This window comes from Armigeres subalbatus, chromosome 1 (genome assembly GCF_024139115.2).
Source record: "Armigeres subalbatus isolate Guangzhou_Male chromosome 1, GZ_Asu_2, whole genome shotgun sequence".
NCBI classification, from domain to species: domain Eukaryota; kingdom Metazoa; phylum Arthropoda; class Insecta; order Diptera; family Culicidae; genus Armigeres; species Armigeres subalbatus.
Window position 1 is genome coordinate 215918950 of NC_085139.1, and position 24972 is coordinate 215943921.

General features: G+C 42.4%; 2 protein-coding genes across 7 annotated transcripts in view; one reads left to right on the forward strand and one right to left on the reverse strand.

The window, feature by feature from the left end:
* The window catches only part of LOC134205763 (uncharacterized), a 474885-nt gene that overhangs the window by 415968 nt on the left and 33945 nt on the right, over positions 1 to 24972 (forward strand). The gene's annotated exons all lie outside the window — the stretch shown is intronic.
* Positions 22292 to 23886, reverse strand: LOC134210875 (GDP-D-glucose phosphorylase 1). The gene is made up of 3 exons (XM_062687277.1): positions 23522 to 23886; positions 23050 to 23433; positions 22292 to 22987 (listed from the first exon to the last, which is right to left on the reverse strand). The coding sequence occupies exons 1-3, from the start codon at positions 23687 to 23689 to the stop codon at positions 22559 to 22561; spliced, it is 981 nt and encodes a 326-aa protein (XP_062543261.1). The 5' UTR covers positions 23690 to 23886; the 3' UTR covers positions 22292 to 22558.

Sequence of the window (24972 nt, forward strand, 5' to 3'; positions counted from 1 at the left end):
ACCCCCCCCCCTCTCCCCTATGTCACACCTTTTGTATGAATTATTTAAAAAAATTGTATAGATTGTCACACTTCGGTCAACCCCCCCTCCTCCTTCTGAGCGTTACGTAATTTATGGATGGTCCCTCATTTAAAGTGTTTTACGCGATGAAAAAATTATCTTATCATGAATTTCAGTGATAGATGTCACTGACTTGAAAATGCTTCTCCATTTTCAATACGGCCATTATCAATTTCTATCAGAAAAATGTTGCTCTTATTAAACACCGTTATAAACCTTTGTATCCAAATATGCGTTTGCTCAGGTCTGGCAAACCACCGATGTATTTCGGCAGTGGTAAGACTAGAGAGCAGTACAGTTACCAGACATCAAATAAACTCACACACTTTTCGAGAAAATTTTCTTATTTTCCTCGAAAAATTCCTCGTAATTTCCACGGGGAACTCTTTTGAATTCAACTGGAAACTCTTGGGAATATTTACGGGATTTTTTTAGGCATTTAACGTTTCAAATAAACCATAGTACATGATTCGAATATACATAGTCAAATGGATTGTGAACGATTTAATCTGAAACTTTCTGATGATCAATCTTTTCATTAGTTGTTAGCTGAAATACCAACGATACAAGCATTGAGCGTTTTAAGACGAAAATGATCACCTCAAGATATCGCACTTGCAATTTTTAAATAGTTAAACATCCCCTCAAGTCATCTCTCACCTTTAAACAAACCGAAACGACTCGAATGAAAATGTCTCCTCCAACCAGGCCATTCCAGGAAACGACGACAAATCCGCACCTTAATCGTCATAACGAGTCCTGGCCCACCCGTTTGTGCGCTTAACCACATCTCCATTGGGTACGATTTTCCCGAAAAAAAAATCCACCATCACCCACAGCTTCCTCTGTCAACGCCACCGAACCGAAACGTCATCGTTCCGCAAAGGTGAACTTGCTTGTTTAAACTTTTGCTTCTTCGTCCCTTCTTGGCTGACTTGCTTCGTCGTGTTGTCGCCTATGCTAAGTCGCAACGCCGAAGCCAGTTCTTGCAAACCATCATATCATCCCCCGGGCTGCAACATGGAATAGACTCGAGGAACGGTCCCAACTTGTCCAATTTAAACTGGCCATTTATCTCCATCTAGCAGCTGGGGCGGACTGCGGGGTTGCGGTTCGTTGTGATGGAAGACGCTTTCCGTCAGCCCTTCATTGTGATCCCCGGAAACACGTGTGTCACCTTTTTTGTTGCGTTCTCGGTATCACTCGGCCGGCTTCCCGCAGGTCAAGAATTATGAAAAACTTGGCCCTTGTTTAGCATCTTTTCTTGTTCACGTCGGTGGGTCGGAGGAAAATGTTTTATCTTGTGGACGTTCACCAGGTGTGGTGGGTTGAAAGGTGTTCAGAAGAAAACGAATTGTGGACTGTATTTCGGTGATGTGGGTTCCATCTGGCTTTAACAAATCTGTGTATGCGGGTGTTAATTCCGCCGACTGAATTTGATTGTTGTTGGACATTCGGCGGTTATCTTTCCAGTGGGTTGAGGTTGTTAAATAGAAAAAGACGGATTTATTGTTTAAACTTAAGGTCCGATTAGCGTTGTCTCTTCAAACACAATCTTAACATGTTTATGATACTTGGTCAATAGATGACCTTCTATGCCGCCATAATAATCCCATCCTTCGAATCGACATCCATGAAAAAGTGCCAAAACTGGTGTTCGACATCGACTTCTCTGGAAGAAATATATTGTATGAGACCTGCCAAAGCTTTCCTTATTGCAATACATTTTATTTAATAGCATTCGAGCAGCACAATGAGGTGGTTGAACGCTGGAATGCACCAACCACTTTCTTGCTTATAGAGAAGCAAAATTCAGAAAAAGCAAAAAAACGACCAACCGACCATCAACAGAAGGAAACGCGCACCCTTTGGAATGGCCAAGTGAACTGATGAGGTGGAAAATGGGTTTCCTCCTTCGTGGTGGAACAGCCTGCCCAGTCCTCGTCCACTGAAACAGCAGCCAGGTCGGTCAGCAGCTGAGCGGTGATCGTTAGGTCGTAAATGTCCACTTCGTTGTGCACTCGAGTTGTTGTGCAGCAGCGGTTGTCGTCGGTCGGGCTGCCGTAAGCTGGTTGCAACCGGCAAATGGATGGATGTGTATTTTTATATGTTTCTGGCCTGCCTTGCCTTGTATTGTGCTTTCCTAGTGCGGTAAGCACATTGTTTAAAGTTCTGAAATGGTGGGACATTTATTTTGCCGGACGTCGGGGCTCTGCCATTTATACGAAGGTAGCCAGTAGATAATTTAATGATAGAAGCAGAACTATTTCAGGGCTTCAATTGTACCAGATGGAGACGCATGGTGTTTCGAAAAGACGATTTTCCAACAAATGGATTTGATGGAGCAGTATTGAAAAAAAAGGTGTTTTAAAAGAAAAATATCGATGTTTTTAGTCATATGATACCTTACGTCCGTTCGCTGATCAATCCGATGTCGGAGCTAATTCAGTGAATTCGTCAATACTTCTATACCTTTTTGGTAGCAATCAAAAAAATCCTATTCGCTACAATGAAAACAAAAGGCAAAATATACTGGCAGGTGGCGCTACTAGCATTTACAGCTTCAACTAAAACCCTCCGAACTGGAAGCAATCAGACATCAAGAATTCATCGTAAAACCCGCTTATTGTCGCCACCGTTGCCATCCCTTTTGGATTACGAAGAACCAGCTGCTTCAACGTGCCCATTCTGGTCCAGCACTCGAACTGCTAGGAGTGTTGTTCGTATGTCACTCTCCTATCACATCGTTGAGCTATAGACCGAAATGAAACGGCAAACAAATCCCGACAAGCGTCATCTGCCAATGAATCTCACTGGACGCGGACGGATGTCCGATTTAACAACGCTGAGCCATGTTCGTTAATCATCGGAATGCTTCTGTACACTAGAAAACCTGCACGCTGAGCAAAATGACGTGCCAAAAAAAAAGTGGAATGTCCGTTGTGGTCAAAAGCTGCTTATCTAGTTTGGCTGAAATTTTAATTGAAATTCAGATTTAAGTGCATTTCGCTAAATCAATCGTTAGAACAAAAAGCTCACGATTATAACAAGAACTGCGGGAAAAGGTCGTATGACTAAAGTCATTCGACCGTAGGCCATTTGGCCGAATAACACGTTAGGCTGAAAGTCATCGAGCCGAATTAAACGTTTGGCCGAAATGGTTAAAATACCAAAAAGTGATAGGATGAATAAGCCGTTTGGCAGAAGTCATTTAACTGAAGTGCTTTATGACAGAACGGCGGTCATACGGCTGGATATATCGATGGGCCGATGGAATAATCTGGACGCAAATATAATTTGGTTAACCAAGACATTTGGCCGAAAAAGTCGGAGGCCGAAAATGATGTTTGGTCGTTTTCCAGAAAGGGTCGGTTGACCAAACGGCTCATACCGGCGTTTAACCACCGGGAATATGACCGAAATTGTCGTTAAGGCAAACATATGATATGGCCAACAATAGTGTTGTAATCTATCATCTGTATGTGAAATTTAAGAAGCGAACTTGGCTTTCGAAAAATGATTTGGATGTTTTGGATGGATGGATGGAACATCCAAAACATTTTTCGAAAGCCAAATTCGCTTCTTAATTTTCCACAAACTCATAAAGCTAAAGTGGATGTTTTCATTCAAACGACTTTATATCAGATGAGGTTCTGCCCAATGGTTTGTTCGACCAATTGACGCATTCGACCAAACGACCTTTTCGTTAATATCCAACCTTTCCATAGCATATTGAATCCAACTCGGAAGTTCGGAAGCTCGGAAACTCGGAAGCCTCCTTTCAAGAGGCTCGAAAGCTTCCTTTCAAGAGGCCCGGAAGCCTCCTTTCAAGAGGCTCGGAAGCCTCCTTTCAAGAGGCTCGGAAGCCTCCTTTCAAGAGGCTCGGAAGCCTCCTTTCAAGAAGCTCGGAAGCCTCCTTTCAAGAGGCTCGGAAGCCTCCTTTCAAGAGGCTCGGAAGCCTCCTTTCAAGAGGCCCGGAAGCCTCCTTTCAAACCAAGCCTCCTTTCAAGAGGCTCGGAAGCCTCCTTTCAAGAGGCTCAGAAGCCTCCTTTCAAGAGGCTCAGAGCCTCCTTCAAGAGGCCTGGAAGCCTCCTTTCAAGAGGCTCAAGCCTCCTTTCAAGAGGCCTGGAAGCCTCCTTTCAAGAGGCTCAAGCCTCCTTTCAAGAGGCTCAAGCCTCCTTCAAGAGGCTCAGAAGCCTCCTTTCCAAGAGGCTCAGAAGCCTCCTTTCAAGAGGCTCAGAAGCCTCCTTTCAAGAGGCTCAGAAGCCTCCTTTCAAGAGGCTCAAGCCTCCTTTCAAGAGGCTCAGGAAGCCTCCTTTCAAGAGGCTCAGGCCTCCTTTCAAGAAGCTCAGAAGCCTCCTTTCAAGAGGCTCAAGCCTCCTTTCAAGAGGCTCAGAGCCTCCTTTCAAGAGGCTCCAGAGCCTCCTTTCAAGAGGCCTGGAAGCCTCCTTTCAAGAGGCCTGGAAGCCTCCTTCAAGAGGCTCAGGAAGCCTCCTTTCAAGAGGCTCAGGAAGCCTCCTTTCAAGAGGCCTGGAAGCCTCCTTCAAGAGGCCTGGAAGCCTCCTTTCAAGAGGCCTGGAAGCCTCCTTTCAAGAGGCCTGGAAGCCTCCTTTCAAGAGGCTCAGGCCTCCTTCAAGAGGCTCAGCCTCCTTCAAGAGGCTGGAAGCCTCCTTTCAAGAGGCCTGGAAGCCTCCTTTCAAGAGGCCTCAGAAGCCTCCTTTCAAGAGGCTCAGGAAGCCTCCTTTCAAGAGGCCTGGAAGCCTCCTTTCAAGAGGCTCAGAAGCCTCCTTTCAAGAGGCTCGGAAGCCTCCTTTCAAGAGGCTCGAAGCCTCCTTTCAAGAGGCCCCAGCCTCCTTTCAAGAGGCCTGGAAGCCTCCTTTCAAGAGGCTCAGAAGCCTCCTTCAAGAGGCCTGGAAGCCTCCTTCAAGAGGCCCAGAGTCTCCTTCAAGAGGCCTGGAAGTCTCCTTTCAAGAGGCCCGGAAGCCCTTCAAGAGGCTCTGAAGCCTCCTTTCAAGAGGCTCAGAGCCTCCTTCAAGAGGCCTGGAAGCCTCCTTCAAGAGGCTCGGAAGCCTCCTTTCAAGAGGCTCGGAAGCCTCCTTCAAGAGGCCTGGAAGCCTCCTTCAAGAGGCTCAAGCCTCCTTTCAAGAGGCCCGGAAGCCTCCTTTCAAGAGGCTCGGAAGCCTCCTTTCAAGAGGCCTGGAAGCCTCCTTCCAGAGGCCTGGAAGCCCCCTTTCAAGAGGCCTGGAAGCCTCCTTTCAAGAGGCCTGGAAGCCTCCTTTCAAGAGGCTCAGAAGCCTCCTTTCAAGAGGCTCGGAAGCCTCCTTCAAGAGGCTCAGAAGCCTCCTTTCAAGAGGCTCAGGAAGTCTCCTTTCAAGAGGCTCAGGAAGCCTCCTTTCAAGAGGCTCAGGAAGCCTCCTTTCAAGAGGCCTGGAAGCCTCCTTTCAAGAGGCTCAGAAGCCTCCTTTCAAGAGGCTCCAGCCTCCTTTCAAGAGGCCCGGAAGCCTCCTTTCAAGAGGCTCAGGAAGCCTCCTTTCAAGAGCTCAAGCCTCCTTTCAAGAGGCTCAGAAGCCTCCTTTCAAGAGGCCTGGAAGCCTCCTTTCAAGAGGCTCAGAAGCCTCCTTCAAGAGGCTCAAGCCTCCTTTCAAGAGGCTCAGAAGCCTCCTTTCAAGAGGCCTGGAAGCCTCCTTTCAAGAGGCCTGGAAGCCTCCTTTCAAGAGGCTCAAGCCTCCTTCAAGAGGCCTGGAAGCCTCCTTTCAAGAGGCCTGGAAGCCTCCTTCAAGAGGCTCAGAAGCCTCCTTTCAAGAGGCTCAAGCCTCCTTTCAAGAGGCTCAAGCCTCCTTTCAAGAGGCCTGGAAGCCTCCTTTCAAGAGGCCTGGAAGCCTCCTTTCAAGAGGCTCAGAGCCTCCTTTCAAGAGGCCTGGAAGCCTCCTTTCAAGAGGCTCAGAAGCCTCCTTTCAAGAGGCCCAGCCTCCTTTCAAGAGGCTCAGGCCTCCTTTCAAGAGGCCTGGAAGCCTCCTTTCAAGAGGCCTGGAAGCCTCCTTTCAAGAGGCCTGGAAGCCTCCTTTCAAGAGGCTCAGAAGCCTCCTTTCAAGAGGCCTGGAAGCCTCCTTTCAAGAGGCCTGGAAGCCTCCTTCAAGAGGCTCAGAAGCCTCCTTTCAAGAGGCCTGGAAGCCTCCTTTCAAGAGGCTGGAAGCCTCCTTCAAGAGGCTCGGAAGCCTCCTTTCAAGAGGCTCGGAAGCCTCCTTTCAAGAGGCTCGGAAGCCTCCTTTCAAGAGGCTCGGAAGCCTCCTTTCAAGAGGCTCGGAAGCCTCCTTTCAAGAGGCTCGGAAGCCTCCTTTCAAGAGGCTTGGAAGCCTCGGGCATCTTCAGTCATGTTACAGTTATAGTTATATTTATTTCCCGAGTTTTATATTTTATAACTGTCAAGGATATAGAACAAGGAATGCATGTTCGGTAGCAGTTATAAGCTGCACATGTTTTATACTGGAAAACAAAAAAATAATCTTCGAAGGCCAATTCAAATGTCAAACTGTTAAGATGTCGATAAAATAGTATTTTTTTGTAGCTGATGACGTCATTTTCTATTGTTTTGAACAAAATAAAACTCGAGTAAATTCTGTTGCAAATTCGTGCAAAAATACAACTTAGCAGTATTCCAGTTATAAATTTGCCGATGAAACTGTTCGAATTTTTAATACTATAACGTTTGTTGAAAATGGCATTTTTACAGTTTCAATTTCATTTCCTAACTCCCATAGGATTTATAACTCTACTAATGATGCCCTCACTCATAAGTAAAAATTAAGTGTGTACTTCAAGCTCTCATTGGACAGCACTACAGTAAATTATAGGAGCCTTAATAGATTGAACCAGGGGTGGCATTGTGCATCTCGATTCGAACGTAATTCTATCGAGTCGAACATGTTTGGCATTACGGGTTTCGATTCGATCTCGAAAACGACTCATCGAGTATGCTCGAGGAGGTACAAGAATAACGAGATGTTTTGGCATTATGGATGCTCGATAGCACACTGGAAAACGACTCAAGTCGAATGAAAAACACTCGTCACCTTTTTAGCTTTCGAATGTTGTTCGAGAGTCATTTCTTGCTGAAAGTTTTTAATTATAATTTGTTATTATTTCTCTACGAGAAGAGAATAAATGTTTTATTATTGTTTCTTGAGGAAAATAATGTCATAAGTATACCTACTTTTACAGTTCCCTGACAATATGCAATTTCCAATTATCCCGAAATCCGCGTAAAAACGACTTCAACTAAAATCGATTTTTCGAAGTTTTCACGTTTTCGATAAACCGCGTGAAAAATCCATGAGGAAAATCTGCGTAAAACATATTTATTCCACAATCTACGTAAAAATAAATGAGTTAAATAAAAAACGCGCATCAGATTCAAGTGCATTTAACTAAAACACATAGAAACATCAAAGTAATTTATTATCGAATCCTTCTTTAGCTTTAAATTATTTAGCTCAAAATTGGATCTATGGCATAAATTCGAAAAAACACAAAACTTATAATTTGTGTCGTAACAATATCTCAATTTACAAAACTTGTCGTATCGGCATAATGTTTTAATCGGTTGCAACTGCTCAATAAATAATATTGCTTTTTAAAGTCATCGAGCACAATTTGCTTGTTTATAAATTAACTGTCAATTCATGCCATGAAGGATGCCTATCCAACAGGCAATATACTACACGCAGATGAAATTACTCTTATTCTCTCTGTTTACTCACATTCGCCATGCGCTGAAGGTTGTCTCTCCTGCAGGCGGCATACTAAACACGGAGACAGCTATCTCTTATTCTCTCTGTTTACATTCCGTTTGACAGAACATACTCGATTGAACTAGTACAACACCATTCGAAATCTTGTACTGCGACTGAATGAAGTCGAACGAAATACATAATGCCGCAATTTTTTCGAAACGAATCGAAAAACTTACGAATCGAGTGATTCGATTCGAGATGCGCAATGTCACCCCAGTATTTGTGCAGCACTATCGAAAGCTAGTCCAGTCCTGTCCAGTCAGTCGATGTCCCGAAGTGCGATAGCGAGTCCGGCCGAGTCTCGAAGCGCATCATCGAGAGCGAGTCCAACTATAGATCGAAGTGCATTGTAATAAAGCTAGCCCAGTCTTTAACTAAAAAGCAAACGCGAGTCCGGAATTCATACCGGATTTCATACAAATGAAATAACTTCTAGTGCTGATCCTTGAAACTTGAGCTGTTGCAATGAACAGTAACAGGTTTCACTATGTTTAGTCCGATATTCATGTATGTTCTTAAGAAAAAGGCAATAACAACAAAATGTAATCATTATTCTCAAATTTCGAAGCAAATCGAAGCTTCTTCACTACATTCTAAATTTTTCGGAGGAATGCCCTATTTCTTGAAATAATTTTTACTTTTCGGAGAATTTCTAGCTTCTTGGTAGTATAACAATATTGCTGAAACCATCGGTACATTTATCCTATATGGTAAATTCTTAATCTAAACTTTCCCGCTAATAAGGGCAATGTCCCGAAATAATGTCGGTTTCAAACAAATTATTCCCAAGTTATTCCACAATTGACAAAAGTTTCCATCCTCCTACTCAATCGACACTGACTCAAGTATCGTAGAACCGCAAACCAACAAGCATCCTTATCGCAGGGGCAATGAACCTTCTTTTCATTCTGAAACATACCGAAGGCAAATCGAGAAAGTTTATCAATCCTCCAATTTCGTTTCACAGTTAAAAATATTCCAGACACACACACTCAGCAGTTTCCATTTCGATTTTCACACCAAATGTGAACTTCTTTTTCTGCTTAGTTCAAAGTTCTTCCCCTTAGGTTCTCAATCTCGCCCATCGAAGACACTGTTCCGAAGTGCATGAACCGGCGCCCTCATTCTCGGCTGTTTCGAAACGGTAATAAAGTAAATTTCTTAGGAGGGGGCGTACAATTTTCTTTTTTTTGTTTCTTTCGGCACAGACAAGGTCGAATGGGGCTGTTGAAGAAAAACTTCCCATGGAAAGGAAAGATAATTTCGTCTACTTATGTAGAAATCTACTGGAAATGGAAGAAAGCAGTGAACTGAAAGACGTCGCATGTAGACACGAGATGGAATTATTCGCCTCGTGGTTTTAACAGCTTTGTCTCGAGAAGGATTTCTTGATTCATAAATCGCTTGGAAAGAAAGTAAAAAAGGACATGATTTGGGAAATTTACTCAAAAGCCGCATAAACGTAGTTAATGAGGCAAACATAATAAACATGAATTGAAATTGGAATAAACTGACAAGTCAATTATCTTGTATTATCTGTGGAATTTGAAACGAGAAGAACAATGTCAGTGAAAAATGGCTTCTTTAATATCAAAAGATAATTGAATTATGTTTGTTTACATAGTCTACAGAAGTTAGGAGGAATAATAGAGTAACAATTGAACTCCGATGAAGTGAGCTCCTGATTCAGAACTCTTTTCACCGGAACAATACCGAAACTCCCACAAGCACAGAGTTAAAAACAACTATTCCAAACACGAACATCCGTGTGTTGTTTTCTAAACCATGAACAACCAACCCACGTGTGGGTGGGTGGCAAGTTCGACACAAAGATTGCGTTACGGATGAAGCCGGCCCGCGGCATTAAACATAAGCTCAGTTTATCAGCTGGAGTGCAAACTTTTCCGAACTGGAAAAAGTTTTTGCTGCCAGCCCAGCGCAGCCCCAGCAGAGCAGACATTTTAGAAGCGCTATCTTTGCCATAACTTTTCCGACGCACGGATTCTTCCCACTCGGAAAAACCATGACGCCATAGCTCGGAACGCTTTTCCGGTGGCCTCTCGTGTCGATCAGCGCTCTTTTGGGAGGAAAATCTACCGTTATTCACAAAAAAAAAAAAAACACTTCCGGAGAATGAAAACTCATAAATTTGAATTTTTGACACATTCAATATTCCGATCCGGCTGGTCAGACCTGATGGCTGCACATAACACAATGAACGTTGAGAAGGATGTCCGTGTTGAATGTGGCAGCAGATGAAGTTTGGGTGCAGTTTTCTGCTCGGATAGAGGGTGAATAAACAGAATATGATTTACAGAGCTCTGTTCGGCAAACACACACACACGTAGGGAGAGAAGATCAATTTCGGTAGGGCCCGTATTTCCGTGCATTCCTGCCGAATGACTTGATTTGCTATACATCATTGGCAGTTGGCACCCTGAAGATACTAACTATGCACAACAATCTTGAGATTAGATTTGATATAGGGGGAATGACGGCTTTGGCAGGTTTTGTTCTATTGTTGTCTATTGTGGCCAAATTTCTCAAAATTTGGTCAACAAAAACCCCCTGACGATAATTTGTATTTGTATTTGTATTTATTATTGATTTTCATCTGACTTAATAGTCGTAATAGAACAAAATCTGCCAAAGCCGTCATTTTCCCTATTCAATAAAGACATGAAAAAATCGTGTATTTCGTGAAACCGTGCTGAAAAAATCATCTCATATGAAGATATCCGTTGAACCTACATTAGAAAGAAAAAAAATCCTTCGACTGGAATTTGGCCTGGTTTTCAATTTTAATAGAATTCCATTAAATAACTTGGCACAGCACATGTTTCCTAAATGAACAAATTGATATTTACTAAATTTGTGAAAAGAATTAACGTGTCCTGGAGGGACTGGAACCCTGAACCTCCTACTCTCCAGATAGGTGTGATAACCCCTCCACAACAAGACAACTTAAATGTCACGTTCGCAGAAAATCCAGCAGAATTCGAGTACCAACTTCCACCGAGGTTAGTTTTTTTATGCAAATTGAATATCTTTTGGATGCTTGAAAAAGTCGTTTGGCCGAACAGGTCATATGGCCGAAAATGTCTTCATACGACTATACGACCTTAAATGTCGTTTGTTGAATGGGACAAAAACAGTGGATGCGGAAAGTGTGAAATGATTAATGAAATGAAATGAGAAGAGAGAAGAAGGAAGTGAGACAACCCATTTCTATTTTCTTATTTTTGAACTCTCATTTATTCACACATTCCAAATTTCGAAAAAGCAAGCAAGAACTTGTGATGGCCAGGATTCGATTCAAACTAATCACAAACTCAAGCTACTCACAAACACGCAGTAGTGAGTAGCTAGTATTGAGCTCGTTATACACTGGAATGTAAGAGCTTCTTCACACCAACACATCCACCACATTCTCCAAAATAAAAAGTTGAGTCGATCGAACATCTTTCTCCCAAAGTCGTTCGTTACGTTTAGAGGCACTTCAGAATAAAACGGATTTGTAGACGCATCGTGATCAAATGCGTCTGCGGTTCGAGCGACTAAAGCAGCACAACCTAGCGATAAATGTTTCCAAGTTCTAATTCGGCCCCGAATCACTCGATTTCTGGGACATTCCGTCACCGCCTAAGGAAGCCGTCCTTTTTCAAATCACGTGAAAGTCATCCCAAATATTTAGTTGAATACATTTTTGGCCATGATCGCAATGGTCGTCCAGCTTTCGCCTGACGCTAAGAGACTGTGGCTGCTTTTAAGAGAAGAAATCAGAAACTCTCTGATGCAAAACTTCTACAGCGCACCCAGCCAAAAATGCTGATCTGTCTCCTCCAGTTGTTCTTCCATTAGTTCCTCCAGGAACTCCTCCGGTAGTTCCTCCAGGAATTCATCCAGGAGATCCTCAAGGAATTTTTCCGGAAGTTTCTCCAGGAATTCCTCCGAGACACCCTCCTGAAATTCGTCTGGAAGTTCCCCCAGAAGTTCCACCAAGAATTCCTCCATGAGTTATTCCAAGAATTCCTCCGGAAGATCATCCAAAGATTCCTCTGGTGGTTCCTCCAAGAATTCCTCCATTAGTTCTTCCAGGAATTCCTCTGAGACATCCTCATGGACTTCGTCTGAAAGTTCCTCCAGGATTTCCACCAAGAATTCTTCCAAGAATTCCTCCAGTAGTTCTTCCAAGAATTCCTCTAAAAGTTCTTCCAGAAATTCCTGCGGTAGTTTCTCCAGAAATTTCTCAAATAGTTCCTCAAGGAATTTCTTCCAAGAATCCTCCGAAAGTTCCTCCAGGAATTCCTCCGGAAATTCCTCCAAGAATTCCTCCGGTAGTTCCTCCAGGAATTCCTCCGGTAGTTTCTCTAGTAGATCCTCTAGGAATTCCTCCGAAAATTCTTCCAGGAATTCCTCCGGAAGTTCCTTTAGGAATTCATCCGAGACATCCTCATGCGATTCGTGCGGATGTTTCTTCAGGAGTTCCAACAAAAAATCCTCCATATGTTTTTCCAAGAATTCCTCTAGTAGTTCTTCCAAGAATATTTATCCAAAAATTTCTCCGATAGTTCCCCCAGGAATTTCTCAGGAAGTTCCTTCAGGAATCCTCCGGAAGTTCTTTCAGGAATTCCTTCGAAAGTTCCTCCAGGGGATTCCCCTAAAAGTTCTTCGAAAATTCCTCCAAAAGTTCCACTAGGAGATCATTCGAAAGTTCCAACAGTGATTGCTCCGGAAGTTTCTACAAGAATTCCTCCGAAAGTTCCTCCAGGAAATTCTCCGAATGATTCTCCAGGAATTCCTCCGGAAGCTCCTCCAGGAATTCATCCGAAAGCTCTTCCAAGATTTCCTCTGGAAGCACCTTCAATAATTCTTCAGAAATTCCTTCAGAAGTTCCGTTATAAATGCTTCAGGTCGTTCGCTCAGGAAATCCCTGAAAAGTGTTGTAACTTCTTAAATAAACACTAATAGAATTTCTCCTGAAATTATCTCTGGAGGTCCTCCAAAAACACTTAACTTATTACTTCGCAAACTAGTTTTAAACCGAAATATTCTAGTACAGTTTATCCCAACCTTTTTGGGATTGCGACCTCTTTTAAGATTAGCCCACGACCCCCTGGATATGCTATGCATCAAGAACACTTTATTTCAATATCTTTTATCATTTTATTATGACATTCTTCAGCACTAATTCATTCAGTGTAATTTGTGTATTTGCATTTGCGATACTAGCTTCGGCATACGAGTTTGCGTGCCTGATAAAACCGATCCCAAATTGTAAACAATGTTCAATCTGCCTCTCGGTTTTGTCTTCATCTGAAGATGTGTTGAAAATCCACGCTCGCGTAGGTAAGCAGAAGCGAACGGTATAAGTATCTCCAAAGCTTGGAACGCTGACATGGAAAACACTTCGTATATTCCACACCAAAGCTGGCTCAAGTTTTTGTTTCGGTTTCAAGCACATAATCATTAATTTGATTGCGAAACCTGAAGAGAGAGCTGCCACAAGGCATGTTTTTGTGTAAAAACAAAAATGTCCCCTTCTACGGGTTCCCCTTTGACGACGGCGGCGGCGTGAGAAAATCGTCGGCGGCTGCGCACAGGTCAAATAAACAACAAGGAGTTGATGAACCAGTGCACCATGCGTCTCCACATTCTTGTATGTTTATCCAGCGTTTCACGCAGGCCATGCTGTAGGGGAAGGGAGGGCAATATTCCCTACCAAAGCAAAGACTGCACTAATTTCCTGGCTATAAGGCTATGTGTATTTTTACCTCATGCAACAATATAGCTAGCCGATGTCATTTTAAAATTGTGAAAAATCTCAATCTTATTAAAGTTATTTCGTTGCCGGAAAATTCGTAGGCAAAACGCCTTTAAGCCGGCAGCTCTTACGAAACAACGCACCACGCGTCGCCGAATCAGCATTCTGGTATGCCAGTGCGTGGAGACGCGTAGTTTTTTTTATTCGGGATGAACCACTGCGTCCATTTAATTGAACGTTTGTAATATCCAGCTTTTTACGCTTGCCATGCTATAAATTTTGAATCACCCCTCCTGACGTTTCGTGTGTCCACTATAAATTTTATAATTTGATCAAAGTATGCTTCCTTATGTTGTATTATTATTATTATTTATTCAGACTAAGGCTGAAGTGGCCTGTGCGGTATATAAGAGTCTTCTCCATTCGGCTCGGTCCATGGCTACACGTCGCCAACCACGCAGTCTACGGAGGGTCCGCAAGTCATCTTCCACCTGATCGATCCACCTTGCCCGCTGCGCACCTCGCCTCGTTGTCGAGAACCATTTTCACCGGGTTACTGTCCGACATTCTGGCTACGTGCCCGGCCCACCGCAGTCGTCCGATTTTCGCGGTGTGAATGATGGATGGTTCTCCCAACAGCTGATGCAACTCGTGGTTCATTCGCCTCCTCCACGTACCGTACGCCATCTGCACCCCACCATAGATGGTACGCAACACTTTCCTTTCAAAAACTCCCAGTGCGCGTTGGTCCTCCACGAGCATCGTCCAGGTCTCGTGTCCGTAGAGAACTACCGGTCTTGTAAGCGTTTTGTAGATAGTCAGTTTGGTACGGCGGCGAACTCTATTTGATCGGAGCGTCCTGCGGAAGCCAAAGTATGAACGATTTCCAGCCACTATACGTCTCCGAATTTCTCTGCTGGTATCATTTTCGGCAGTCACCAGTGAGCCCAAGTACACAAATTCTTCTACCACCTCGATTTCGTCACCACCGATGCAAACTCGCTGTGGGGGGCTCACATTGTCTTCTCTTGAACCTCTTCCTATCATGTACTTCTTCTTCGACGTGTTGATGACTAGTCCGATCCGCTTGGCTTCCCTCTTCAGTCTGATGTAGGCTTCCTCCATCTTCTCAAAGTTACGTGCCATAATATCTATGTCGTCGGCGAAGCCAAACAGCTGGGCGGACTTATTGAAAATTGTACCACTCGTGTTAATCCCTGCTCTTCGTATTACCCCTTCCAAAGCGATGTTAAATAACAGACACGAAAGACCATCACCTTGCCGTAACTCTTTGCGGGTTTCGAAGGGACTCGTGAAACTCGAACTACGCACATCACCCAATCCATCGTCGCTTTGATCATCCGTGTCAGTTTACCCGGAAATCCGTGTTCGTGCATTAGCTGCCATAGCTGGTCCCGATCGATTGTATCATTGGCTTTGAAGTCGATGAATAGATGATGTGTTGGTACGTAGAATTCGCGGCATTTCTGCAGTGCTTGGCGAATGGCGAACACCTGGTCCGTGGTGGAGCGTTCGCCCATAAAACCCACCTGTTACTGCCCCACGAACTCCCTTGCAATTGGTTCTAGTCGACGGCATAAAATTTGGGAGAGTACCTTGTAGGCGGCGTTCAGCAATGTGATTGCGTGGTAGTTGCTAGCTTATCGCCCTTTTTGTAGATGGGAAACACGACACCTTCCATCCACTCCTGCGGCAAAACTTTCTCTTCCCAAATCTTGGTAATGACCCAGTGCAGCGCTCTAGCCAATGCCTCACCACCGTGTTTAAATAGCTCTCCTGGTACTTGGTCAACCCCAGGGGCTTTGTTGTTCTTCAACCGGCCAATCTCCTCCTGGATTTCCTGGAGATCCGGAGCCGGTAAAATTATGTCCTGCGCGCGTTCTCCCAGGTCCATCACCATACCGCCATCTTCGTCTGCCACATCGCCATTCAGGTGTTCTTCGTAGTGCGGTGTTGCAGCAATCTCGCCCATGCTGCATTCTTCTCTTCCACTAACTGCTCACATTCGCCGTCATACCAGTCGTTTCTCTGATCCGGGGGCACCGTGCCAAGTGCAGCGGTTGCGGTTCTACCAATGGCGGATCGAATATATCTCCAGTCATCTTCAAGAGACGCTGCGCCTAGCTGCTCTTCCGTTGAGAGTGCCACTTCCAGCTGCTGCGCGTATTCTTGGGCTAGTCTACCGTCTTGTAGCCGCCCAATGTTAAGCCGCGGCGTCCAACTTCGACCGGTTTTGTACACCGTCGAGAGTTTTGAGCGCAGGCATACTGCAACGAGGTAGTGGTCGGATTCAATATTCGCACTGCGGTAAGTGCGGACGTTCGTGATGTCGGAGAAGAATTTACCGTCGATAAAGCACTTGACGTGGTCGATTTGGTTTTCCGTTTCTTGGTTAGGTGATCTCCATGTGGCCTCGTGGATATTTTTGCGGGGAAAGAAGGTGCTTTGGACTACCATTCCGTGGGAGGCTGCGAAGTTTATGCATCGTTGGCCGTTGTCATTCGGTACGGTGTGCAGACTATCCGGTCCGATGACCGGTCTATACATTTCCTCCCTTCCTACCTGTGCGTGCATGTCACCGATGACGATTTTGACGTCCCGCAGTGGGCATCCATCGTATGTCCAGCTCCAGCTGTGCGTAGAACGCTTCTTTCTCGTCGTCGGGTCTTCCTTCGTGTGGGCAGTGCACGTTGATGATGCTAAAAGGAATACTCAACAGCTCTCACTCAGTGAAAACCGCATCTCAATTAATCGTTCCAATAATTAGTAATCGAATTTAATCTATACCGTGGTTTTCTGGAGCTAATTGCATAACTCATTAACAGGCAACATTGCTGCTCGTGGCGCGAAAGACAACACACACAAATTCAGGCTACTATGTTGCACTGCACATTTCAGTGATGCCCTCAAAGAAGTTTAACGATCATGGCTATGGATTCGCAACCTGTCTTAAAATCGATTATTAATTATTGGAACGATTAATCAACATGCGGCTCACAGTTGTGGTCGAAATCCGTATCTGCAAAGATAACGAAAATTAACTGGTGGAATTAAATGGACAGTACTTAATTCGTCTTAGACGGTTTAATACATTCCACTAAAAGAGCTTAATATATTTTTCTGAAAATGGTATCCCTTTTAGCTATGTAGGTTTTCTTTTAACCTGCGCTTAATGGGGAAACGTCATTAACAGTATAATGAAAAAAATTCCCATACTAATTTGCATGCAAACTTGAAACGGCTTGTGCTAAATCAGTTTTAATCCAAATGAGTTCAAATCTTCAGAGGACACTCAGAACATGGTGAAGAATCAGATGAGCACTGTGGAGCAAAATCGATTTTTTGAACCACCCTATTGCACATCCTTGCGTTGATTGGCTGCCACCCAATCACACGATGGCGCATCTTACCCAGCACTATGAAGCCGGTTCCCAGCTCGTTGGTGGTGCCACAGCTTTGGTAGAAGGTAGCCGCTCGATGCACGCTTTTCCACACTTTCCGTCCTGTCCAGCAAATTATCTGCAGCGCCACGATGTCGAAGATGCGGGGATGTAATTCATCGTAGATCATCCTGTCGCAACCTGCGAAACCTAGGGACTTGCAGTTCAATGTTCCAAGCATCCAATCGTTATCCTTTATTCGTCGCCTAGGTCTTTGCCGATTATATCGAGTCGCATTATCTCTTATATTGTTCGTAATTATTGGTTTTCCAGGCGGCTTATTGGGCCTGCGCAAACCTCCTGTCTCGTCGGAGGGCCGTCGTGTCAGGACTGTTTAACGTCTCACCTAACACCAGGACTTGGGCTTGTGCGCTTTGAGCGGCTCACGGTCGCTTTGATGGTCTACTTGCGGATACATGCAGCATTTTATAGGAATTTAACAGGGCCCATTGTCAATCCCCACCACATTTTAGGCAGGCGCCACAACGCGCAGATGGCCTGGGGAGGGATCGTCAAGCCCTTGGACATAGTCCCTGCGGCCCGAGAATATTTCACCTAAAAGTGGGATAGATTGTTTTTTCGAAATTGGTTGAAACAAAATGGCGTCTTTGGGAAAGTTGTCAGAAATAATGTACAGAAATTTTTTGTCAAAGGCACTACAGATCTATCTATTGAAACGACCAAAATATGACTCAAATTTACATAATGAGTCATTTAACCTTTTTTATAGGGTATTCTGGTATTCAATGAATAAATTTGCATGGTCGAATTTTTGAGGCCAACAATGTTCTAAAAACATATTCAGCACATAAAAATACAGTATTCAACGCAAAATCTTAATAATAATTCTAATTTATAGAAGAATATTAGTGATCTACAAACAAAATTACATGTTTTCCACACCAAAATATCTCGCAAGGTTGCAAAAAGTAGCAGTCAAATTAATGCAGATTCAAAAGATAAGCTTTCTGTTCTAAGTGCTTTCAATTGTATCTTGTTATATTTTCGAATTCAATAGAATACTTTTTTTTATTGAAAACATCTTTTTACCCTAAGCCGCATTTAACCCTTCCTGTCAAATATTTATCTCGCTTTATTATCATCATCATCCTAAAGAATCCATATTTTTGAAGCCCATAACTATTTCAAAAATCAAAAACAAAAAATGAAATAGTGCTGCAGAGTCAACCGGTATGAAAAATTGGCCAGATGTTTATCAATCAGGAAAATGTTAGGCCAGAAGTTAATTGCAGACCGTTTTAATGTTGTTTTGTTTTGAATTCCAAAAATAAGGTACAGGCGCCAAAAAATATGGGTTCATTCGAAAAGTTTGACCATAAATAAGTTTAAAAATCTATCGGGCAATCAAAAAAAAACTGGAAAGGCCAGGTTATTTTGTGACCATTAATATTTATTCTATACCAAAGATTAACTCGAACATGTAGAAAAATAGTTATTTTTCAATAACAAATATTTGACGAAGATACAACGAGATACAAATAAAACCACTTGCAATAGAAAGTTTTGAAGCTTATCTTTTGAATGTGCACTTTTTGCTATCTTGCGAGTTATCTTGGTTTGAAAAATGTGTTATTTTGTTCGAAAATCTCGAATTTGCTTCTATAAATTGAAATTATTGTTTTGATTTTGTAGTTGAATGCTGCTTTTTTATGGGTTGAATAAGTTTTCAGTACACCGTTGACCTCAAAAATTCGACTATGCAAAGTTATTCATTGTATACAGGTTTTTGTAGGGTTAGATGACCTATTATCTAAAATTAAGTAATATTATGTTCGTTTCAATAGAAAGACCCGTAATGTCTTTGACAAAGTTTATCTGTACATAATTTTTGACAACTTTCTCAAAGTTGTTATTTTGTTTCAACCAATTTTGAAAAATAAATTCTATCTAACTTTTAGGTGAAGTAATCAAAAATATTTTTTTTTTCAAATGGTACCCCTTGATGTATGCAACATTAGGGTGTCCCAAAATTGGACCAAGTCTGGGATTTTTGGGGCTCAACCTTCAAATGAAAGCTTAGGGAATAACAAAAGAAAAATTGTTCTACGACAACTCTGGGAAATGACGTTTAGGGGTGGCCCCGACGCGTTTTATGAAAAAAGTGCATTTTTTATAGGTAACATCGAAAATACCGGTATATCGGAAAGAAATTCGATGAAACCCATCCATTTTATATTTTTTACATTTAACTTAGGGTCTATACTTTATGGTAAAACTTTGATACCGCATGTTTTAGGTCTATATATTTTTCACTGATGCTTTAAATGCCCAAAAATGATGAATTTTTCTTAATATTTTTTTATTAATGCATCCAAAACGGGTATCCATCATAATGCTTTTGAAACTAGATATACATAGAAAGATGGGGAATTTTATAACGAATATTTTGCTAAAAATAGCAACCTTCTATCTCTATCCGTTTAAAAGTTATTCACGATTTACTGCAGCTTGGAAAAAGACTTTTTGAAATTTCGGATAATAATACCTGGATCATGTTTAAGTAAAGAAACGCCTACTTTTCCATACAAACCAAATGAGTGCTTTAATAACCAATATAGTATTCATATGAGTTGCATAAAATTGATTTTAATACTTATTTGAGTGTTATAATGGAAACCCAACGATGGACCAGCAGTAACATGACTGACTACAAATTGTTCAGTTAGTCTGGGTGAGTGCTCAAATAGATTGATGAATATGGTTTCAAAACTACCCATAGGTAGGTTCAGTTTTCGTGTCATGGTTTGTCGAGCTGTGCAATGTTTCACGATAACATGGAAATTAGTTGTTTTGTGACCAACTTGATTTTTTAACCAGCACGATCATGTGAAGTTAATCCGGCTGGATCATTTTGATATCGATTTGTCATATTTTAAGCCATATTGAAGCCGAAATTTCAAAAAGTCTTTTTCCAAGCTGTAGTAAATCGTGAATAACTTTTACACGGATAGAGATAGAAGGTTGCTATTTTTAGCAAAATATTCGTTATAAAATTCCCCATCTTTCTATGTATATCTAGTTTAGAAAGCATTATGATGGATACCCGTGTTGGATGTATTAATTAAAAAATATTAAGAAAAATTCATCATTTTTGGGCATTTAAAGCATCAGTGAAAAATATATAGACCTAAAACATGCGGTATCAAAGTTTTACCATAAAGTATAGACCCTAAGTTAAATGTAAAAAATATAAAATGGATGGGTTTCATCGAATTTCTTTCCGATATACCGGTATTTTCGATGTTACCTATAAAAATGCACTTTTTCATAAAACGCGTGGGGCCACCCTAAACGTCATTTCCCAGAGTTGTCGTAGAACAATTTTTCTTTTGTTTTACCCTAAGCTTTCATTTGAAGGTTGAGCCCCCAAAATCCCAGACTTTGTCCAATTTTGGGACACCCTAATGCAACATACTTGCTAAACGTAGCATGCCATTAAAACACGATTTCGTATCGAAAAAGCCGACGATCACGTTTTTGGGGATTTTAACCACTGTGCGCTGGTTCGAAGGTTCGAAGTAAAAAGTGACAGATGGACTTACCGCCAGGGCGAGCCTACTGCAATGGCATTCGAGGAGAGTGTCGAACACCCAGTAGTGCATAGCTAGTTTTAAGGACTCTACTCACGGAATCCAAGTTTCAAAGTGCTCGCTTTTTCAAGGACACACCACTCAATACGGAAGCAGCGCACACCTGTCATTTTTATTATTTCAGCTTTGCTACGTCGCAGCATGCGTGAAATAATAAAAATGACGGTTGTGTGTTACTTTTGTATCGAGTGGTGTGCCCTTGAAAACGCGAGTGTTTGAGATTTGGATTCCGTGAGGAGTGTCCTGCACTCCTGCTCGTTGAACACTAGCATGTAAGAGCTCTTTCACACCCACACAAACAGAACCACTTAAAATTTTAAATATGAGCCGCATAATTATTATTTACAAAGGGAACAATATAATTTCGACGTAAATACACAGAAATCTTTTCCGTCGTATTTTTGATTGTGTGGCTTTGATTTACCATCAAAATCTTGATCAACATCTTTGCAACATGTTCTTACAAATTCTTAATAATTCGAAGAAATAATAGATGGTAATTAATGTTCGGTAAACATTTTAGATAAGCGCTAGAATAAGAAAATGTAAATATTTTAAAAACAAAATCCTGTTTTTGTACTTCAATTTTTGAGGTTTTGGCTGCCTTCGAACCATTCTGCATTGGTTTGATTGACTAATGGGCACCTCTTCCTGAAAATATTCAATCAGGAGTCCTCTTCCGGACACTCAAAACATCGATACACAAGTAACAACCACCCTTATCAAGGATATCATCAAACTCCAATAATAGCACCTGTCCTTTCCTAGAACTCCAATTTACAATCCCACAATAGAACTCAAGACGACACTTCGGCCAAACAACACCCAAACCAACTTTCCATCGCGTCGCCGGTCCATGCTTTTTGGCATCAGCCCAAAATCCCAAATCCATTTCACTCCCATCATATCTCATTCTCCTACACGTCTTTCAACAAACATCGCCCAGTTTATCCACTCGGTTCTAAAATATGACACCGAGCCAATCTCTCCTTCCTCTCAACAAACCGTTGGTCATCATCACAACAATAATGGTGAAGGACAGAGAATCGATTGTTTGCCAGATGTGAGCTGAGCAGAATGAATTGTAGACACATCCAATATTTGACCCGATTTCACAGAACCACTTGCTTCAAACCCGACTACCGACTGATGCCGGCCAAATAGAACACGACATCGCCCTTTTGTCCAAAAAGTTCATTCAACTGTTTTTGCGCCGTTCGCTGCCATTAATTGACGTTGGTTGGTAGGCCTTACCCGTCCTTCCTCCTTTCGGCTGATGGTTCCTGTGCTGTCAGTCAACTCGCGTCGCTTCCCCGGAAATCGAATCGAATTTTGTTCTGATTGAAGTTTAACACAAATGAAATCAAATTTTTCATCAGTTTCCCAGTTCTGATTCGGTTCCGTCGAGACGCGGGACACGTCACAAATTAAATTGGAGATTGAGATGAAAAAAAATGAAGTCTGCTTGGAGAGCAAGCTAGACTTGCTGAAATCTATTTTCCGCGAGACTGGAGATTAGCTTCAGCTCTTTTAGGAAGCGTTGTGAGACGAAGCGGGAAATTTTCTCAGGAAATTATAATCAGACTAATTTAAATCCTTTCCGGTTTCGGTGGAATATAATTTACCTTGGCGAGACTAAGAAAGCTATTAAAGAGAAACAGATGTAGGATCTAGGATATTTGGACTGAAAATCACATTGCACAGATATTTTTCCACCATCTGAAGATTTTATTCACAGCTTTGTCAACAATTGACGCCAGTCTAAACTAAACCTAGTCTATTTGAAACAATAGTAATCGTTCCATGTGCTAAATCCGTTTATCTGTGTCACTAATACAGCAATCTAACTGTAGCAAACAATTAATAATTGCATTATTCGTCGTTCATACTGTATAAATAACTTAATACGGTTTGATCCAGCAATCGGTATCCTTCTTCATCTTCTGTACCTTGCGCCTCACGGAAGAGCTTTTCCAGTCGAGCCTCATCTAGCTGCTCAAAGTGCGTCACATCACCCAGCGGAACGAAGCCGCTCATTTCACCGAAGGCTACATTGAAGGGCGACACGTGTTTGTTCTCGCATGGCTTCAGACGGGTGTAGATCATCGCTCGAACGATATCCCTCGAACCGTTCCATGTGAAGAAAAGATTATGGGCGATGTTTTGCGATAGAAGAACGCTAATCAGGTGGAAGATTTGATTTGTGAAGTTGACTGCAGGCTCGGTGGGTTTGTAAAGAAAACAGTACGCTCTCGCAGGATTCTCCAGAAGATAAAGATGATTCCCCAAATGTTTGAGGGGCTGCATTTGAAATCAAAGCATTAACATCATATTAGGATTCTGATAAAATTAACGATACTTACGGCGTCTTCTATGTACAATTTGTGAGTTATGTGCATCAAGTGGTAATGAAGATGATTCACTGAAGCTAATGCTCCTGGACTGTTGAAGCCCATCCGGTAATGGCGGTCCTCCAGCATCATAAAAACTTGGAAGACTCCTTCCAATGTATCTTTCGTTAAAATTTGTGCCAAATTGCGCCCCCGATCTGGCACAACAAGCGTGTGATACTTCGTTAGGGGACTGTTATTCACCATTAGTGTGATCAAACAATCTCCGGATTGAACCTCCATCAGAACTTCTTTGGAATCGACTTTGTTGAAGTTGAATCCACTGGGATCGAATACCGGAATTACACAAGAGATTCCATCGGGCTTCCTGCGCTCCGTTGTTCGCTTGCGATTCAACTAAAACACCAAAATAAACACGTTTGAAATGTTTCACTTGCATGCAAGTCCTACCCTCCAATGTGATTCATCTCACTCGCTCATTTACCTGCAGTAGAAACCGGCATCTCCCGTCTGTGACTCTCTCCCGTTCAATTTCCAGCTGATATCGAAATACCCCTTCCTGATTGCCATCATGCAGTTTTATCCATCGCGATTCGATGAGCTGTTGTAAGCCAACAATGCTATCCAGTTGTTGTACCACCACGGTCGACATGATGATTTGTTTCCTCAATCCAATTAAGATCCACACAAATAACGCTTTTGATATGTACCTACCCTGTTTGCTATCACTGCGATCGAGTGCCGTGTTTGCTGACAACTTGTTCGATGACAACAAAACAGAAATGACAGAGCAGTGACCACGCTCGACTGTTCCTAGATGAGAGCCGGTTTACGACTGCGAGATTGTTTGACGGTAATTCTCTTATTATAGGTAGCTCTCTCTGTTATTTTTCTTAATTCTCTCTTTTTAAGATGACTTCAGTAGAAGCTTTTGATGATGGGCACACGCTTGAACTTAATAAATCATACATCGATTGATTTATACATTTAAATGGGCTTCAGGGATTAGATCCAAACCTAACATTAGCTCCTGAATTTAATTTGGGAACAAAGAGAACATCATTTAGTTTCACTTTAGTTGCCTTTCCGTCAACATCTATGCCATTGAGGACACCATCTCCGATCCAATAGACTCCATTTGTTTGCTTTCCGCAAGTTTGATAACGTTCCTTCGTTGTTTAATTCTTGTATGCAATACTTTCTATCGGATGTCATATGACGTGATGCTCCAGAATCTTTTACCCATCTCTTATCCGCATATTCATATTCGACTGCAGAGAAACAGATCGATCGACTATGACCATTCTCCTACTGAACCGTGATCTTCACACTCGTTTCGTTAATTTTTCACACTAGACTCCATCTGCTGTTTCTTTGCCAGTCTTGCTAGATACTTGTAACATTCCTTCCGAATATGTTCGGTCTTCCCACATTCAAAGCATACTCGCTGGTCATTCGACAGATCTGGCAATCGATGCTCCGTTTTGTGCATTACCTTAATCGCTTCATCATCCTTAATCGAAACTTTTCTCTGACGCTACTTCTACTTCTGTCAGACGTCGATCGAGTGGTTCACCACCAGAATGTGCTGAAACTCTAAAGTGCTCTATTGTAAGTCACCCTGGATGGGCAGTTGTACCAGCGTGGTTGCCCTGTTTGCGATCCCGCTAGGACTTCGCAGGACGTGTAACGGCACAAACTGGTGATTGTGGCTGATAGCTCATTATGTTAATTACGCATATGCTGATTTTGGTACATCAACTTAACCCGTTTCGGTCTGACCTAGAAATTAAAATTGAAATAACCCGTTTGGGCTCATTTTTCGTCCGATTGCCATGAAATTTTCAGGGAAGAAGCGTCAACATGTCTATTTTTTAGTATTAGACTTGATTTAACCATGGTGCCAATCCGGTCGGATTTATTTAAGGGGGGTCC

Bases quoted from the DNA above. Each gene is read 5' to 3' on its own strand.
- LOC134210875 (XM_062687277.1), bottom strand. From the start codon at position 23,689: ATGTCGACCGTGGTGGTACAACAACTGGATAGCATTGTTGGCTTACAA. The intron at 23,434-23,521 runs GTAAATGAGCGA...TTGGTGTTTTAG, and splicing joins GATGCCGGTTTCTACTGCAG to TTGAATCGCAAGCGAACAAC. The intron at 22,988-23,049 runs GTAAGTATCGTT...TTTCAAATGCAG, and splicing joins AATTGTACATAGAAGACGCC to CCCCTCAAACATTTGGGGAA.